Source organism: Hipposideros armiger, unplaced genomic scaffold, assembly GCF_001890085.2.
Source record: "Hipposideros armiger isolate ML-2016 unplaced genomic scaffold, ASM189008v1 scaffold_226, whole genome shotgun sequence".
Taxonomy (NCBI): domain Eukaryota; kingdom Metazoa; phylum Chordata; class Mammalia; order Chiroptera; family Hipposideridae; genus Hipposideros; species Hipposideros armiger.
In genome coordinates this window covers 201076-221523 of record NW_017731576.1, presented here as the reverse complement: position 1 = coordinate 221523, position 20448 = coordinate 201076, and the positions used below count along the sequence as shown (strand labels likewise).

At 45.6% G+C, this 20448-nt stretch overlaps 1 protein-coding gene across 1 annotated transcript in view; it reads left to right on the top strand.

Moving 5' to 3' along the window:
* Positions 1-20448, top strand: part of SLCO2A1 (solute carrier organic anion transporter family member 2A1) — a 96063-nt gene that overhangs the window by 28524 nt on the left and 47091 nt on the right. Inside the window, exons 2-3 of the mRNA XM_019654581.1 lie at positions 9389-9526; positions 16118-16280. Of these exons, the coding sequence (XP_019510126.1) occupies positions 9389-9526; positions 16118-16280 (301 nt within the window). The remainder of the gene's footprint in view (positions 1-9388; positions 9527-16117; positions 16281-20448) is intronic.

Genomic DNA, 20448 nt, shown 5'->3' with positions numbered 1-20448 from the left:
TAAGTCTTACCCATTTGGTGAACTGCCAACCAGGACTGAGCATGGACTACGAGAGGAGAAACACTGAAAAATAAAAATATAACTGAAGATGGGCAGACGCCCAGAGCCAGCCCCATTCTCTGGCCATGTGCTTTCTGTTGGAGATACACAACCACTTGGGAAGATTCTAGTCAAATAAATGAGATACCAGCATGCATGAGTGTAGTGAGGTGGGGGCAGCAGGGTTGTGGAGAAGGACCTGGGTACACTTTTTGGTTTGACAACTTAGTCCACTGACAAGTGTATACTGTTGTTGTTGTTGTTGTTTTCTCATTGAAAAAGTGGGGACAAAATCATTAATTTGTTTGCTAGACTTAGATTCAGGAAATAGATTGGGTTTATAATTCAGGGTTTATAATTCAAGATGGCAGACTGAGAACCTGTTTGTCTTCCCTCATCTCCAACACCCTCATTATAATAAAATTAATGAATAACAAAATGGTAAAAACCAATAACAGAAAAAAAAGACAGGGAGAGAGATGACGAGTGGATGGGAAAGTCAGCTAGGGAAGGTGTGCGCACAAAGGTGGAAGCCCCGCTCCTTTGGCTCCCAGCTTGCCTGCCACGAAGTGAAGTGATCCAATAATGATACAAATACTGACAGAACAATTGCAAGTTGTGAGGATCAAGGAGAGGTGTGGGAAATGCAAGGACAAGGGGGCTAACTCCTCTTCTACAACGGCGTGTGGTCTATGCTGATAAATTAAGAAACTGCAGAACAAGCATATTAGTTTGATGTGTGTATGTAGAATCAGCAGAAAAACCGAAAACAGAGGTGATTGTCCCTGAGCTGCAGTACTGGTGGTGGTTTGAGCTGAGGGCAGGGCTGAGCCTCGTTCTAGGCCAGTGGTTCTCAGCCTTCCTAATGCCGCGACCCCTTAATACAGTTCCTCATGTTGTGGTGACCCCCAACCATAAAATTATTTTCGTTGCTACTCTATAACTGTAATTTTGCTACTGTTAGGAATCGCAATGTAAATATCTTTTTGTTTTCCGATGGTCTTAGGCGACCCCTGTGAAAAGGTCATTCGACCTCCAAAGGGGTCACGACCCACAGGTTGAGAACTGCTGTCTAGGCTCTTCCATATTACTTGATTTTTAAAACACACGCATGTGATACATCGATTCAAAATAAAGGGAAAACAATGAAACAGTGGAAAGGAATGTAAATGGACTTACGATTACACAGGAGGGATTCCAGTTGACTGTGAAAAGGAGTTTCAGTATGCCAAGTGTTGCTCAAACCCAGTGGTGGTGTCACCATGGCAGTGCAGTGCTGGGGCTTCCAAGAGATGTGTGAGCCTCAGTGGTGCTCTTGTCTGTCTGGGGTGCAGTCAGGTTTTGCCTAGAGAGAGAAGGAACAGAATGGACTCTGGGGCTAGATTTTGACTCCCACAGGTTGGAGGAATAAAGCAAGAGGCACCTCGGAGTCTCTTCCCTCACTCAGAGAACTGCATAGTGGCCCTCAGCACACACTGAGCTGTCCCTGCGTTGCTGGGGAGGGTGACAATGAGGTTTCACTGGGCTCTTCTTTTCTCTCTCTCTTCTCTCTCTCCCTCCCTCTCCCTCACTTCCCACTTCCTGAAGAATAGTTCATTTAGGTTGCTGACAGTTGCCTTTTATGAATAGAAGCAGTTGTTCCAAACGAGGAGGTTACAGCCTGTGTCACAGTCCTGCCCCATCTCCTGCTCCTGAATGATTTTCTTCCCACTCCTGGGCTCCCTTGGTATATTCAATTATCTCAGAGACATCACATCCTGGTGGCCATAAAGCATCAGGTAAATTTTCTAGAGCTTTGTCTTCCCCGGGATGCGTGTGGACAAAAATCACAGTTGGTTGGCAGCAGAATCAGTGGTTAAATGGGTAAAAACCCTTGAGGGGGTCACATTTCTAAACCTCTGCCCAGTGTCCCTATAACCATGATTGGATGCCTCCAATTATATTAATAGTTCCAATGTTTAGTTTGGAAAAGAGGGTCATGAGTATGTAGAGCGGAGGAAACCAGGTCTAGGCTGCCCTTTGACCCTTTCTCATTCATCCTGAGCTGGGAGGTTTTCCTCCTTGTCCTTCTGGTTCCTCCTTTATGGGTTTGCTTACATCTCTGAAGCTTGGCCGGGGCATGGGGCCCTGCTCTGAACCTTCACTTGGCATCTCAGCATCTTTTTAACCTTTCTTAGCTTTTGACACAGGTATTCTAGAAAAAGAGTCCTCTTTATTAGAAGAAGGATCTTCATGACCATCCCAATTTCCCTACTGCCTTCCTCTCCAAACTTCCTCTTTATGTTCCTTAGGATTAGAGAAAGAATAGAGCTGTGAGCATGAGCATTTGAAGTCTTAGAGCTTGCTGCCCACCGTGCCCTGCAAAAATGTTCTTCCCCCTGCATTAGCTCTCTCTTCCAGCTTCCTTCTATAAGATGTGCCTAAAGACGTGTAGTTTTAACACACACACACACACACACACACACCTAGGTGTTTACATTAGCACACACACAAACTTAGATATTTACATGGGTTTTGACCCTTTCAAAGTGGGCCCCTTGAATAAACAAATTTATTCCAATACTAAAAAAAAATGTGTTTGTGGCATTTTTTTTCAAAGCCTCACAACATTATTTTGAGTACTTTCATGGTTGCAAATCTTTTTAAAATTAAATTTTCCTTAGATTTTATTGGGACATAGTTTGCATATAATAAACTACACAGATTTTAAATGATTGATGAGTTTTGACAATTGTGGTGTAATACCATCACAATCAAAATGTAAAATATTTCTACCACCCCAGAAAGTCCCTTCATATATAAATGCAAAAATTTAACTTTTTAAGGGCCAGCTGAGTGGCTCAGTTGGTTAAGAGCTTGCTCAAGATTTTGAGCTCTGAGCAACAGTGGTTCAAGTTCTGGTCCGAGCTGAGCAGCTGCTGAGCTGCCAACAGGTGGCAGGATGGCTCAGCTAAAAAAAAAAAAAAAAAATTGTAACTTTTTAGTTTGGGTTTAGAAATATCCAAAAATAATATGAGCCAAGTAACTAAGTGGGCCGAGTAACTTACAAAAGCTGTTTTGTACCTTGTAAATTTTGTGGCTTATAGACTGATTGAATGCAATGCTGAAGAAGGAATTCATAAATGATTGAGGACAGATCACTAGAATGAATCTGCAGCTTCCCAAATGGCTGCTCTGATGGGCATGTATTCTAGAGCAAGGGTTCATCATTAGAGGATTTCAAGACACATTCATTCACTTGGCAGTGATTGAGCCCTGATTATGGATCAGGCAACAGGGATGTGGTGTCCTGAAAATCACATCATCTTAGCTTCATGCAATCTACATTCTGGAGGGAGAGAGATGTCAATACGTGAGAAATCAAATGCATGATATAATTTTAGGAAGCGGTAGTGCTTTGAAAAAGAAAAAAACTTAGAATGAGGAGATAGAAAATAACAATGTGCTATTTTAAAGAAGATAATACAGCCCATGTAACAGATCTTTATTTTCTTTACCTTTTGTGAAGAAATCACAAGACTCAGATTCTACCATAAGCTGCTTTCCAAAAGGGACATAGTATCCTTCCCTAAAGCATATTTTGCAGAATACTAGTATCTGTTAAATAAAAATTGTATGTGTTGGGGCGTGTTCCATAGTTAAAGAAGTTTGGAGAAATTTGCATACAACTAAGTTAAGCAGGTCTTCACTGAAGTTTTTCTTAGATGTTTTAGTATGCTAATGTGAATTATAAATATTCATGAGGGAAGATTAGAACATAGGATGTTTCCCAAACTTTTTTCTCTTGGGAAATCCTTTCAACTTGGAGCATCCCAAGCAAGTGGTGTTCTGGGGAACACATTCTGGGGACTTCTATTCGAGAGTTCTCATGCCACAGGAGAACTGAAAGCAGCAAAGAGGTCCAGTTACTTGGGCGAGAGGAGGGAGTGGGGGAAGCCTCAACATAATAAATATCCCCCAGTGTGTGGGCCAGGCAGGGTGCGCGGTTCTTTGGACACCTTCTCTCGTGGAAGCCTCACAACAGCAACGTGATGCAGGTGTTATCAGCATCTTTTCAGCCTTCCTCAGCTTTTGGGCACAGGCGCTGAAAAGATAACCCCCATTTCCTAGTGGGGATCCACTGTCAGAGAGGTCAGATATGTAAACAAAGGTCAGGTCATTCCTCAGAGTCAGGATTTGAACCTAGGCTTCTTCAACTCCGAAACCCAAACCATCAAAACCCATAACACTATATTATCTAACTGGTGGTGGAGGGTGGGTTGCACCCCAACTAGCAAACCATTTCCCTCTCCCACCAGTTCATGTACATACACTCTTTTTTTTTTTAAGATTTTTTTATTGGGGAATTGGGGGGATGGGAACAGCGCTGGGGAATTGGGGGGAGGGGAACAGACAAGTTGCTGTCGTTTTGTTCTTCAGTCTAGTTGTGGAGGACGTTGCTTCACTGGCCCAAGTTGGCACCATCATTGCGCTCTTCTCAGGCGAGGCACATCAGTCGCCGGCTTCTGGATGGCCGCTCACAGCGGCTGCTGGCCGCTCACGCTGGCTGCTGGCTACACACAGTAGCCCATGGCAACCCACTACCACAGGGGCTGTGGGATCCGAACCGGGGCCCTCTGGCGTCCCAAGCCAGTTCTTAACCATTGCGCCACTCGGCGGGCCCCATGTACGTATACTCTTAAACCCCATGTTCTCCTCCAGGGTTGGGTTTCCAATTCTGCATTGTGTCAAGTGTCTGTTGCTCCATCTCATTCTGGCCATGGTAAGCTCAAGCAGCCTGGGTCATGGTCCCAGGGTCCCATCCATGTAAGCTCAGTAGATGGGGCCAGATGGCTGTGACCCTGAGTGGCCCTGGCCAGAAAGCTGTGCTGGAACCATCCATCCACTTATTTCTCCTCTCCTGTCATTTTCTCCCCACATTTCCCTCCTTTGCAACCATATATCATTCCTCTCCATCTGCTGAGTCCGCTGGAACGTGGGGGCCCAGATATATACCAGCACTTTAGCCAGGACACCCGTAAGGCACCCGGACCTGACTGGGCTTCAGTGGCCAAGAGCTGGTGATGAGGTTGGTTCTGTGCAGGGGTGTGGAATGTGGAAAGGTGCCAGCTGACTCTAGGTGGAGTCTTCCACTTGGCATCTGGGGGGAGAAAACAGGGGATTTCTGTGTTGACTGAAAAGAGCAAAGGCATGCTTTCAGGGAAAGACATGAGACAGAATTTTTTTCTCCCACTGTCCTCACCTTCCTCTCATGAGACTGCTGGGGAATTTGGTAGAGATTAGTCACTCCTGTTAAAACATTACTAATTTAGTTAAAGGGAGACTGGTCTTTTCTGAGCTTTATGCTCAGAAATTCAGGTGTGCCAAAACTGAACTCACTGTCATCTCTCTACATAATCACTTCTCTTCCTGGACCCCCATCTCCACACACAGCCTTGTCCCCTTCCTGGTCCTCAGGCTAGCACACTGTCCCTTTTCTTCCACCTTGAATGAATGACAGCCTTGTCAACTCAACCTCTGCAGGAGCCCTCATCAGCTCCCTCCCTGAGTCCCCTGCCCTGACCTCTGGTCCAGCCCTCATTGTGTCTCCCAGAGGCTGTTATGACAGCCCTCACTGCCCTGATGGGTGCTGCCCTTAATTCCAGCCCTGTACCAAGCCATCAAGATGCCTCTGGGCGGAAGTCAGCAACAGGGCGCTGGGATTTTTAGAAGCAACCTTGAACCACATGCATAAATGAGCCCCCTGCTGGGCGAGGGGGCCCCTGAAGGGCAAGGAAGAGTTATCGAGACAAAGAAGGGGAAGATGATTCTGTGCAGATTGTGATCAAGGACACAGACAATGAATGTGTGCTGTGAGGAACTTGAGTAGCATGACCTTGAAAAAGTTAGAAGGGCAAGGTGTGTGGCAATACGTGTTGCAGCTATCTAGTGCTATGTAACAAAGTGAGCCCAAACTAGTGCTTAAAATAATGATGCATTTAGTTTGCTCATGAACCTGCTATCTATCTAGGGCTTGGTGGGGGGTGCTCATGTCTGCTCCACTTGGCCTTGAAGGCTGGGGATGGAATTCTCCAAAGGCTCACTCCATAACATGATGCTGGCTGTAGGCTGAAACTTTAGCTGGAACCAACACCAACCTGTGGCCTCTCCTTATGATGTGACATCTGTGTTCTTAGGATCCCAAGAGAAAAAGAGCCAGGTAGATTCTTTATTGATTCTAAGGATTTAGTCTCAGAGGTCACACAGCATCATTTCTGCTTCATTTTCTTCATTAGAAGCAGGTAGCTAAGAGGGGTTCATATTGAAGGGGAGGGAACAGAGACCCCATTTTTCGGTGAAGGAATATCATTGTTACATTGTAAGAGGTGTACGTGGAACAGGAGATAATGATGTAGCCATCTTTGTAAAATACAATCAGCCACAACAGCGTATGGAGCCAAAGAGTCAGGCAAGGTCTAGATAGCGGTTCTCAACCTGTGGGTCGCGACCCCTTTGGGGGTCGAATGACCCTTTCACCGGGGTCACCGGGTACTGGTATGTGGGCGTATCTGCATGTGGGCCTGGAGACGGATAGAGGAGCGGTGTCTCGGTTCCTAAGACCATTGAAAATATGTTTTCCGATGGTCTTAGGTGACCCCTGTGAAAGGTTGAGAACCGCTGGTCTAGGACCTGTAGCTTTTTGGACACCGTGTTGAGGACATTGGTTTTTATCCTGTAGGAAGTAGGAAGCCAGAGAGAAGTGTTCATTTATGTGTCATCTGCTCACATTTGTGTTTGAGGAAGCTCTTTCTGGGGTGGTGGGATGGAAGGTTGGACGGGGCAGACAGGAGACCTGTCAGAGGCTATTTCAGCAATCCAGGCTATTTCAGTAACCTGGAGGCAAGGCATAACCTGGAGATAAAGGGCAGGTCAAGACTGAGAAACACCAACAAGTAATCACAAGGCTTAGCAATGGTGCCCAATGCCAGGGGTTAAAGAACAGGGGCATCTAGGAGGATCCCAGGTTTCTGGCTTGGGGAACTGAGTGAAGGTGATGGAGCATGAGGGAAAAACGGGAGAGGTTTGTGGGGGAGGATGATGAGCCCTATTTGGGAAGCGATTAGTCTGAGGAGGTCGAAGAGTGTCCACATGGACCCATCTAGCAGACAGTGGGGTGGACTTGAGTGTAAATCTCTGGGGAAAATTCTGGATGAGGCAGTGAGATGTGGGCACTACAAATGGGATTTCCAATGAGTGTGTGCAGAAAGGATGTCGTGTCCAGAGAAGGGGACCACAGACAGAGTTTGGGGGGCATTAGCCTCTAGGAGATGACAAGAAGAGGATCTGGCAAGGCATCCCTAGATCAAATTGCCTCTTCCCTGAATTTGGCCTGGGCCAGGGACTCAGGGCTTGAGAATGCTCTGATGTCCTGTGTCTGTGGAAAACCATCTGACCTGGGCACATCCTCAGCCTCCCCCTCACCATCTTGTGCTGCTTTCCCCTTAACTTGGTCCATGACTCCTGTCTTCCTTTCCATCTTCTAGTGGAAACGCCTATAGATTAGATGCGGTCTGTGGCTTGTTTTTCTTTTCCTAGTCTTCACATGTTGCCCTGTGCACACAAATGGTCAGAGCCAGGATGCATCCCCCAGTCTCGTTGGAACCCACTTTGATCAGCATCAGATTCTGCTGGAGGAGCTTTTCCAAATGACACACTTGGGGCTTTACTTCTACCCATTTTTATTCTGTTCAGGCCTGGCCTCTATACTGCAAAGACACTCCGCCCACACACTGGGTAATTAAGAATCAAAGCTGAGTTAACCCCCACCGATTTAGCCCCGTTACCTCACAGTTGGGGAGACCAAGGGCCCAGGAGGGCAGGAACGGGCTGAGGGTGCTCCATGGTGTGATAGGCCCAGAATTGTCCGCTCGGGCATCTCATGGGCGGCGCCTAAGCCCAGAGTGCCTGCTCCATAGAGGCTGCTATGCTAGGCGCTCGGGTTCTCCATCTCTGGACTTCCGTTTCCCCACTTGTAAAAAAGAGCAAAGCTGGATTGTTTTCACGAATTACCTTATCTCAAAATATTAAGAATTCCAATTTCTGAAATGAAGTGGCATGGGTCCTTCCTAGGGAGGGCTGTCTGCTTTCAGGTAGACAGATATTCTTCTGCCACTGCTGAGGAGTGAGGTGGCCATGTAGGCTCAGGGCAGGTTGCCATTTAGAGAGGTGTCTGGTTTCATGGATGGGGTGGGAATTCAAAGCTGCAAGTATGGATGTGCGGGGCCTTGTCAAGAGTCCCAGACTGGACTCACACAGCCTCTGCCCTAGGAAAGGAAACATCAGCTCTGATCCCACAGCCTGGAACGGCCACCTGCCCTGAGCTTATGTGGCACCTCACTCCTCTGAGGCAGTAGGAGCAGCTTTGCAAGGAAACAGAAATGAAAGTAGAGCCCCAGTTGCTCTCCTGAGAAGCCAGCCCTTCAATTAAGGGAACTTTGGCAGACTATGAAACATAACAGCACCCCACCCTTCCCTGGAGGAAAAGTGCAATCTCCAGGAGCGGCACGTTTGGGGGAAGGGGGGTTAGGGATGTGGGACTGCTGGCTCTGAGCTCGCCCTGGCCTGGCCCAACCGCTGAGAACCCAGGAGGGCCCAGAGCTCAGCAGATCCCTCTCCACCCTCCCTGCTGTGTATCTGTCCCCATCAACCACAGCATTCACATTTACTCATGCCCACAGGACAAGGTATATGGGGCAGGATAGGAAGCAGAGACAACGCCTGGACCTTCCCAGGCCCTTATCATCCAGCCAGGGGAGGAGCCAGCACAACCACAGATGCCCCTGATAAGAAACTTGGGGGCATTCATTTAAACCAGGTGGTTTGGTGCATCACTGGAGTATTAGAGGTGAACCTTGGAGAGGTGTTGCTGGGGGCAGGGGAATGAAGTCCAGGTCAAGAGGAGTGGAGCAATGTGGCCTAGGGCTTGTTAGTGGTCCTGGGAGTGACCTGAACTGGCTGGACACTGACCTTCAGCCCTCATAAGACACAGGAGGGAGCAGCCGCCTGCAGAGAATAATTCAAGTGGTGCTGCTGATTAGTCAGGCCTTTCCCCGACTTCTTCAACCCTGCTTCTGCAACCCTGTGATTTACAGGGCCATTTATAGCAACAGTGATAAGAATGACAGCAATGATAGGAATAGCTGATATGCACCAACTGGTATAATAATGGCATTTCACCCTCAGGGCCACCTGATAAAGTCAGCGTTCCCAAGTAACAGGTGAGAAAACAGACAGGAAACAGAATGGCAGGCCCAGGCGGGTGGCCAGGGCTCACTGTCCAGGGGCCTGATGGACCAAGCTGTCTCCCCAGGTCTTCGTGCTCTGCCATGGCCTCCTGCAGCTCTGCCAGCTCCTGTACAGCGCCTACTTCAAGAGCAGCCTCACCACCATCGAGAAGCGCTTTGGCCTCTCCAGTTCTTCCTCGGGTCTCATTTCCAGCTTGAATGAGGTAAGCTGGAGATTCTGGTCTGTCTGACCCCACTTGTGCATCCTGACTGTGGGGTCTGGGGCTGGGGTGGGGGGCTCCAGCAGGAACAGAGGGATGGGAGCTGGGTGGACACCTGGGGAAAGGAGACAGCCAGATGCAATGGACATGGTGGAGTGGTGGAGGCAGCACGTTTCCTGAGGCGTCCCTGCGCCAGGCACTGAGCTGGGAGTGTCCGGTGATGCCTGACTTGGGGCCTCCTCTCAACCAGCCCTGTGAGCAGGTGCTCTGCTCCTCCCACCTGAGAGATGAGGACATTGGGTCTCAGCAAGTGCAGCAGCTTGCCCCAGGCGGGCAGGGCTGTCACCTCCCAACTCTGGGCCTCTAACTGAGTTCTGTGATCACCCATGAGTTTATGTGGCCTCTGCCCACGCCCACTCCAGGGGTAGATGAACCCCAGGAATACAGGTGGGAGAGCAGCCCCAGGCCCAGCAGCTTCTGTCTTATGAGCGTTACGGGAGCCAGAGCTGCTCAATTGCTCTGATTTCCAGAAAGGTTAGATCTCTATGACCTTCTGACTGTGGATTTCACAGTCCCTCAATGAGTGTACATCAAAGTCAGAGAAGACAGAGTGGGCTGAGAGGCTGGGGGTGGGAGGGCAGAAGGCAGGGTCCGCTAGGAGTCACTGGAAGCCAGTGACAAAGAGGCAGGGGAGACAGGAGAGCCCCTCCATCATGGCCGCTACATTGGTGGCTCCAGGCAAGGAGATGGGGCTCTCAGGCCTGGCTTCTCGCGTCTCTTTCCACGAGGCCCACTATTCTGGGATGGCGGCAATGGCCTCCCCATCCCTGGAGACCAGTTGTTCCTCTGGAACATAACTAGATCTTCTTTTGACTTAGTGAAATTAGATGTAGTAATTTAGAGACTGGAGCTCCCCCATGATAGCTTCTAAGGTGGAGCTATAAAAGAAGGTGGGATGTCTCCTAACTCCGCCCCCCTCCAACCACCACCTTTCAGTCTCCCCATTCCCCAGCCTGCTTCCAGCTGGTATTGCCTCTTTGCCCTTCACTCCTCCTCTACCCTCGATAGCTCACACAGCAGTACCCCTCAAGATCCCCTCCCTTATGCCAGGTCCCCCCTGCAGTTCTAGGAGGAGGGAATCTCTTCATACTCATGTTTTCCAGACAAGGAAACTTGCCTCAGGAAGCCTAAGTAGCCATCCCAGGTTGGCCACATGTGTGTACACAGTGCACCAGTGACATGCACGTACCTGCACACTTATAGTCCCATGGCCCATCCTGTTGGCCTGATGGGCCTCAGACCCTCGCCCCTGAACTCCAGGCCCTGTGTATGCCTTTACTGCTCGCTCTCTCTGACTCTCTCTCTCTCTCTCCCCCCTCTGTGTGTGTGTGTGTGTGTGTGTGTGTGAGAGAGAGAGAGAGAGAGAGAGAGAGAGATGGAGCACCTGTGTTCCTGTCTAGCTGAGTATGCGTCTGGAGCTGCCCAGTGGTGCCCAGTGATGGGGTCTACCTCTCCATGTAGGCTGTACTCTCCTACAGGACAGGGACCTGGCACCCCTCACACAGAATGAACCCTCCTAAATATTGGCCTATGACTTTGATAATGCCCCTGCCACATGTTGTCCTCACTCGTGAAGGGCATAGGGAAAACAAATCTCTGACATTTGCGTCACTACAGTCCTATCCCATGACCCTGGAAGGCATCAGTATTGACCACAGTCCCCTTTCCTGCCGAGTCCAGACTCTGAATCCTCCTCACAGTGTTCTAGCCACGTCTACTGATCAGTGTCAGAGCTGCCATGTAAGGTAACCCTCTCTTCCATCACAGCTTATGATAGCCAAATCTATGATCTTCCACGGTTACATTTTCATTTATATTTTTGCCTAGGCTTGGAACAAAAACATAGGCCCAGGAACAATTGGATTTTTCAAGGGACAGGGAATAGCCAGCAGTGACATGTGGCAGAGTATATGACAGGAGGTTGATTAGGCAAATAATATTTCCCCAGGCTATAGTTCAATAAAAAATGAAAATAATTCACCCATTACATCTTCTTTTTCTCAAACTCAGGTGAGCTTTTCGACAATCTAGGTTTAAGCCGTGGGTGTGGTTTGAGACAAATACCATAAGAAAGTTCATTCCTCAGACCTAACAGTCCTGTGTGTGTGACTACGAGTATATGTGTGTGTCTGTCTGTCTGTCTGTGCCTGTGTGTGTCTAAGTATGTGTGCGTGTCTTTGGTATGACTGTGTGTATGTATCTGTGATCTGTGTCTGTAAGTATGTGTATATATCTGTCTGTGTCTGTGGTGGGGGTGCAGGAGTGTACAGCGTAGAGAAGGTAGGACAGGATTTTAGCCAAAGAGCTTTCTACTTTCCCCTTTAATTCTGACCCAGGCATTTAGAAACTGATGGAGTAGTAAAGTAAGGGCCTTATCAGGAGAGCAGAGGGCAGCTAAATCCGGGGGGACATTCATGGTCAGGCTCAAGGCTCCCAGCTTTTGTGGTAGGCAATGGCTTTTTGAGCAGAGCTGGGGCATGATGAACAGTCTCATGAAGATGAACTCTCTGGAAGAGGCAACTAAAGGTGAAAGACAGTGTATCCAGATGTTGGCTGGCTGGGAGGCTCTGCCACTAAGCCAGGCTTGAGAAGTTGGGGGAGAAGATGCACCCCTGCGATACTTGAAAAGAAAAAAGAAAGCAGGATTTGGCAGTTGCTGGAGTGCAGGATTGAAGGCATTACCTCCCACGAGGAGGCTGCCTGTCAGAAGCCTAAGGGATGTGAGAAGAGAACCAGGCCTGGTGGAGGGGAAGGCGAGGCCATCTGTGCCTGGTGTGTGGCCAGGCCAGCCCCCAGCAGGCATGAGTTTTCAGGCTGCAGCCCAGGCTCAAAGCCTTATGGGGCCCAGCTGGTGAGGTGAAGGGGAGCCAATGGCTGGGTATAAAAGACCAGGGGCAGGAGGAGGAACTTGGCTAGCAGAGAAGACTTCAGGCATCATGTCCTGTGAAGCAGAGGCTTTTCTTGCTCGAATCTGTAGTCCAGGACTGAGCAGACAAAGTCAGTGGGAGTCCTAGAGAACCCCCACCCTTAATGCCTCTCGTGAAATTGCCCTGGAGCCTCTTTGGTTTGAGACCTTGATGGACAGGTATGTGTTACAAATGGGCTTTGAAACAACTTTCAGATGGTCTAATAGGAAGTCCACAGAGCTCTTTTAGGGGCCACTTCAAGGCTGAGGGATGGACTGCAGGGGCTTCATCAGCTAGGACAGCTTTATTTTTAAAAAATATATTTAAGAAAACTTGTCTTTTCAAAGGATCTCCACTGCTAAAGAGAAGTTTGGGAACCAAGGTCTTAAGCCAGCGTCGGTCATAACAGCTGTGGAGGTTCTCACGTCCCTTGAGAAACAAGCACAGGCCCTGGGAGAGTGCTGGAAGGGCCTCCCCAGATGGGTGGGGACCCCAGTCCTTCCTCCCTGAGCCCCTCTGGGGCCCTCCCCCATCCCTCACCCTGACCTTTTAAAGTCAGCCTGTTAGCCTAGCTGATAAGGTCCAATGTTTACAATCATCTTGTATAAAACTATGAAGAAACAAAAAGAAAATACAATCTAAGAAGCTTAAGAATAAGGCGTTGTTTCCTGTTTCAGACAGATGAAAATCTGCCCATATATCATTCTAATGATAAATATGACATTTATAGGAGTAAATAAAACTAATGGTAGATCAGATTACAATAAGTGCTATGAAGAAAAATAAAGTTGTGGGGGGAGTGGTGCTTATATTTTAAATAACTATACTTTAAATTATATTTAAATTATAAGCATATTTAAATAAATTTAAATTATTAAATATAATGTAGAATATATATTGTATTTAAACTATAACTTAATTATTGTTTATTATAAATATAAGTAATATTTCAATAACTCCTTTTTATTGAGCTATACTTGATATTTAACTTTAGTATCAGGTGTACAACATAAAGATTATTTGTATATCTTGTGACATGATTACTAAAATAAGGCTAGTTAACATTCAGGACCTCACATAGTTATACATTTTTTTCTTGTTTTTTTAAAAAGATTTTTATTGGGGAATTGGGGGGATGGGAACAGTGCTGGGGAAGTGGGGAAGGGGAACAGACAAGTTGCTATCCTTTTGTTCTTCAGTCTAGTTGTGGAGGACGTTGCTTCACTGGCCCAAGTTGGCACCATCATTGTGCTCTTCCCGGGCGAGGCAGATCAGTCGCCGGCTTCTGGACGGCCGCTCACTGCGGCTGCTGGCTGCTCACGCTAGCCCATGGCAACCCACTGCCACAGGGGCTGCAGCCTACGCCGTTGCCAGCGACTCACAGCAGCCCAGCTCCAGGTTGAGCTGTTGTTCAGCATCTTAGCTGTAGAGGGCAGTGTCACTGGCCCTCATATGTGGGATCTGAACTGGGGCCCTCTGGCATCCCAAGCCAGCTCTTAACCAACGCGCCACTCGGCCGGCCCCATTATTTTTCTTGTGATGAGAACTATTAAGATCTACTCTCTTAGCAACTTTTAAATATTCAATACAGCATTATTAACTATAGTCACCATGCTGCACATTACATCCTCATGACTTATTCATTGTATAACTGGAAGTTTGTGCCTTTTTACCCCCTTCACCCATTTCACCCATCCCTACCCTCCTTTTTCAGAGGAGGCCTTAATGAGAATGTTCAATCTGAGCAGAGATCTAAAGTAGGTTAGATAAGAGGGGAGCCTGTGGACGTGTAAGAGGGAGAGGGAGCAGCAAGTTCCCAGGCCTGAGGAGGGCAAAAGGTGCTGTGTTTAAAGAACAGCTGGAGGCAGGGTGGCTGGAATGGAGGGAGCGGGAGAGGCAGAGGTAGGAGAGCAGATGAGAGCAGTAGCAGGGAAGGGGGAGGGCTCTGCCGGCTTTGGGACAGACTTTGCCTTTTACAGTTGTGGGTTTGAGCGAGGGAACATGGTCTGATGTTTCAACAGGACGACTCTGGCTGCTGGGTGAATAGACTGCAGTGAGACAAGAGTGGAGGCCAGGAGGCCAGGAGCCCAGTTAGGAGGCAACTACAATAACTCAGACAGGATATGTTGGTGGCTTGGGTGTCAGGAATGGAGGTAGTGAGAAGTGGTTGGCTTATGGGTGCCTATTGGAGGTCCGGTGGGTGTAGATGTGAAAGAGCAGTTAAAGATGATGCTCAGTTATTTTGCTTGAGCCACTAGTAAGATGGAGTTACCATTTCCTGAGATGAGGAGGTCTGGGGAGGGGAGACCAGGTTTCCAGGGTAAAAATGAGGAGTGAGATTTGGGGCGTGCTAAGCCTGTGGGAATTAGAAACGTATATAGAAACATGTAAAGCCATGGGCCTGGATGAGCTCATCACGATGAGAGCAGAGATGCAGGGACTAAGCTCTGAGAGTTGAGAGTTCAGGGAGATGAGGAGGAACCAGCCAACGAGGCCGAGAAGGAGCAGCCAGGGGAAGGAAACTAGGAGAAGGTGGTGTCATGGGAACTCGGTGAAAGAAGTGTTGCAAGAAGAAACGGTCAACTGAATCAAATGGTGCTGAGGGATCAAGTAAGAAGAGAACTGACCAGTGGATTTGGCAATGAGGAGGTGTTCGTGATCTTGGCAAGAGCCCCTATTTCCTGACATGGGCTCCTGCTTTTCCAGCCAGAGGGAGACTGTAGTGTGGATAGGGCGGGGGCTGTGGATACTGACATTCAGGGCTCCTCCAGTCCAGGCGAGTTTATGTTCTGGGCCAGAGGGTCATGTCTTTGGATGGAGTCATGGTCAGCATCATCTTTTACCATTTAAGACTCTGCTTCCCTTCACTGGCTCTGTGTGAAGCTCAGAGGGCACACCTTCCAAGGAGCAGCAGGAACACGGAGTTACTGATGTGTCCAGCTGGGGAGAGACTTAGGTGTGCTTTAGTTCTCGCCCCTCACTGAGAAAAGTGGAAGAAAGTCCATGGAGGGCTGGGGCAGGTTAGTAGCAAAGCTGCTGGGGCAGAAACCCCCTTGAAGAGGGAGTAGACCAGCCTAGTTAAGACTCGGGCAATCCCTGTTCAAGCCACCTCCTAACCTCATGGATGTGGACAAATTACTTAATATTCCGATCCCCAATTTTGTCTGTAAAATGAGAGTTGTTGCATGATGAAACAAGACAGTGCATGTTGCTTGGTGGCTATTCTGACTACCATGCTCAGCTCCTTGGGAAGGTTAATTAGGGAACATGAGCTACTCCTAGGAGCCAGCCAGGATTGCAGGCATCCTTAGATTTTTACCCCCAAACATTTGCTCCTAAGATGGTTGAAATTAAGGCTGTGAGTTTTTCATCATCTCTAGACACTCCCCTTGGTCTGGTCTCGAAGGCTGAGACTGAGGAGGGTTTTGGACAACAGGGGTGTGCATGTGCTTGGCCCTCTGCAAGGCTGTCTGGGCAAAGCTGACACTGGAACTCTGCCTGGGTCCTGGTTGCCCCTGGAAGCCTCTGGCCTCTCTGCTTTTCCTGGATAGGGTAACAGTCAGGTCTCCACTGTGGGTGGGTGAGGACGAGTCTCTGGTCTCACTCGGCCCCTCTGCTCTTCCTGCAGATCAGCAACGCCATCCTCATCATCTTTGTCAGCTACTTTGGCAGCCGGGTGCACCGTCCACAGCTGATTGGCATTGGGGGTCTCCTGCTAGCTTCGGGTGCCTTCGTCCTCACCCTCCCACACTTCCTGTCACAGCCCTACCAGTACACCTTGGCCAATGTAGGTAAGTGGCCTCCAACCCCTGCTCCGAGGGGCTAAGGAATGAGAGCGCATCTCAGCGCTGGTGGCAATGCTCCTGGGGGAATGGATACCACCCTGGGCTGTGCTGTCGTCTCCCACCAGAAGGTTTTCTTGGCTTTTTATTGTTTTGTTTCTCCCTAAAAACACATCTGAAAGTCAGAACATACAGAATTATATGGAGCTGTGGAGCAGCTGTCCTAGCTCTGGCTTGCTGAGAATGGAGTGTGCAGCTGGTGGCTCACCTCCCCTATGATTCTCTGTGCTTCGTGGCAGGAACGATCCACTGCACACAAGTGGGGACATTTGTGAGTGGTGCCTGTGATGGGCTTGGGAGGAGGGTCAAAGCATGATGGGGTCTGTGGACTTTCTCCATGTTTAATCCTGTATTTAACACTTCCTGGCATTTGCACATCTGTCCATCATTCTTCAGGTTACAATGAACTTACACTGTGATTTCATTTGATTCCCATGGACACCTGTGAAGGGGAGAGATGAAGTCTAAGATGAAAATGTGGCCTTGAAGATGTCCAGTAATTCTCCCAAGGACACCGGTTAGTTAGGGAGAGACACACTCAGGCCTCCTGATTCCTAGACAAGTGGCCCTTCTGTGACCCAGGGCCTCTGGTTCTTAGCAGTATGCCCCATGCCAGGGAGAGATATGTGAGGACTTTATATAATTCATAAACACAAAGTTAAATAACACTGAATAAGAGTTCTCTTCTCTTTAAACATTATTTTATTTTTTAATATGAAAAATTCTAACTATACCGAAGTAAAGAAAATAATATAACAGACACTTATATACTGACCATTAAGTTATCAGTTTTCCTTCAGATACCTCTTTTTTTTCTTTTCTTTTTCTTTTTAACAAATTTCTTGAGACACAATTTACATACCATACAGTTCACCCATTTAAAGTGTACAATTCAATGGTTTTAGTATATTATTTTTTAATTGTAAAATATGCACAACATAAAATTTGCCATTTTAACCAATTTAAGTGTACGATTCAGTGGTATCAATTACATTCATGATGATATGCAACTGTCATCACTATTTCCAAAATTTTTCCATCAACCCCAACAGAAACTCTACCCATTAAGCAATAACTCCCATTCTCCCTTCTCCCAGCCCCTGGTAACTTCTAATTTACTTGCTGTCTATATGAATTTACCCATTCTAGATATTCCATATAAATACAAAATTTGTTCTTTTATATCTGGCTTATTTCACTTATCATAATGTTTTCAGAGTTTGTCCATGTGGTAGCCTATATCAGAACTTCATTTCTTTATGGCTGAGTAATAGGCCATTTTATGGGTATACCATATTTTATTTACCTATTTATTTTATTTACCTATTTACCTGTTGATGGACACTTGGGTTGTTAGATACCTCTTTTTTTAAAAAGAAATAAGATATGAACTCCCTCTCGGCTCTTCACTTCTTTCCCAGAGGTAGCTATTCTTCCATAGTTGGTGTGCTTAAGATCATTGCTTATCCATATACTTTTCCTCCTTTTTGTGTCATGTCCTATTTCTTTAGTCCAACTTTTTTCTTTCTACTGGTTTGGAAGTTATACATGATTAGTTATCCTTATGTTGAAACATTTAAAAAATTATTAGAGAGTAGAACTGACATTTTGTTAGGGGTGATATACAGTTTTATAAATTTGAACACAGTAATAGATTTGTGTAGCTACCACAATCAATACAGAACAATTCCTTCACTCCAAAAAATCTGTCATGCTATTCCTTTATTGTCATACTCTCCCCAATCATTGCAACCACTGGTCCGTTTTCCATCACTATAGTTTTGTGGTTTTGAGACTACCATATAAATGGAAACATATAGTATGTAATATTTTTGAGACTGGATTCTTTCATGCAGCATACACCTTTGAAATCACCTAAGTTGTCACATATATCAGTAATTCATTCTTTTTTATTGCTGAGTAGTATTCCATTGTATGGATGTACCACTGTTTATCCATTCACCTGTTAAAGGACATTTAGATTATTCCCAGTTTATAGCTATCACAAATAGAACTGCCTTAAAAATTTGTGTACAGGTTTTTGTGTAAATAGAAATTCATGATGTTGAACATCTTCTTATGTGCTTGTTTCTCATCTGTATATTCTCTTTGGTGAAGTGTTTAAGTCTTCTGCCCATTTTTTAATTGGGCTATTTGTTTTCTTCTTGTTGAATTGAAGAGTTCTTTATAACTTCTGGATATAAATTCTTTATTGGATATAAAATTTGCAAATGTTTTCTCCCAGTCTTTAGCTCCTCTTTTGCACTCTTTTAACAGTGTCATTTGCAAAGCAAAAGTTTTTAATATAGATGATATTCAATTTATCTTTTTTTTTTCTTTTATGGATCACGCTTCTGGTGCCACATAAAAATGTTTGCCTAATCTCAGGTCAGGAAGATTTTCGCCTATGTGTTTTTCTAAAGGTTTTATAGTTTTACGTTTAGATCAATGATCCATTTGAGTTAGTTTTCTAAAAGGTTTTTTCTCTTTTTTGCATACAGTTGTTAAATTGTTTTAGCATCATTTGTCAAAAAAACTATCTTTTCTCCATGAAATTGTTTTTGCACCATTATAAAAAATCAATTGATCATATTTGCGTGGGTCTATTTCTAGACTTTCTATTCTGTTCCACTGATCTTTAGGTCTAGTCCTTTGCCAATATCACATTGTCTTTATTACTGCAGCTTTATAGTTAAGTCTTAAAATTAGGTAGTGTGATTCCTCCAACTTTTTCTTCCTTTTCAAAACTGTTCTATATATTCTTACGCATTTGCCTTTTCATATATATTTTAAAATCAGCTTGTCTATAGTTTAAAAAATCCTTCTGGAATGTTCATTAGAATGGCATGACGTTCATAGATCAATGTGGGGAGACTTGACATGATTACTAAGTTGAATATGCCAATCCATGCGCACAATATGCCTCACCATTACCCTTACATTTTAACATTGACCTATGGATTAACAAACTCAAAAGTTGATGAATGTCTCTATTCTCCAACAGAACAAAATAAGGATCCTAAGATTTAAAAAAAAAATTTTTAGGATCCTAAGATGTTTTAACATCCACCGTTCTCTTCCATCTTCCATGTATTGTTGACCAATATTTTTGCTCCACCTATCTTTAACTTCCCCCAGTGGTCATTATTATTATATTTGTTATTTATTAATAAGTCAGTGCTTATTTATATTTACCCACAAGTTTATGTGTTTATCTGCTCACCATCGCTCCTTGCATTTCATTCACCCTTGTTGATTTAACTTCCTTTTTCCTGAAGTACATTCTTTAGTGTTACTTTTGGGATGGGCCCATGAATAAAAAAATCTCTAAGCCTGTGTCATAATATCTCTTAATTTTACCCTTGCTCTTGAATTATAGCTTAGCTACAAACAGGATTTTAAATTCACAGTTATTTCCTCTTAGCACTTGGAAGGTACCATGCCTCTGTCTTCTGGCTTCTCTTGGTATTGGAACTTCTCCATCAGCCTAATTATCCTCCCTTTCTAGGTATTTGTTTTTTTCTCTCTAGCTGTGTTTAAAATTTTCTCTTGTCTTTGTTTTTCTGCATGTCTAACATAAAGTGTCTAAAGATGGGTTAATTTTCACTTATCTGTTTGGAAGTTTGATGTGCTATTTCTTTTGAAGATTAAGGTTTTTCTTTAATTCTGAAAAGTTCTCAGCCAAAAATGTTCTCGATATTGCATGCCCACATTTTCTCCATCCTTTCCTTTAGAACTTCTTTCTTATATATGTTGGACATTTTCATTTCTGGCCTCCTGGTCTCTTAACTCCTCTTTCATAGTTTCTAGTGCGTTATTCATCTGTGCTACATCCTGGTGATTTCCTCAGGCTTGTCTTTCTGTTCACTTAGTCTTTCTCTAGCTCTGTTAATCTAATGTCTACCTCACCGTTTACATTGTAAATTTTAATGGCTCTATCTATTTTGCTCATTTATAAAAGTTATGATAGTTCAAATCTACCTGTCCTATATGCATGGTTTCTTGGTATTTCCTTATGATTTCTATTTTTTTCTTTGGTCTCCTCAATTGTTTTAAATATACTTATTTTATAGTCTTTTTCTGATTGTTCTTTTTTTTAAGATTTTTTTATTGGGGA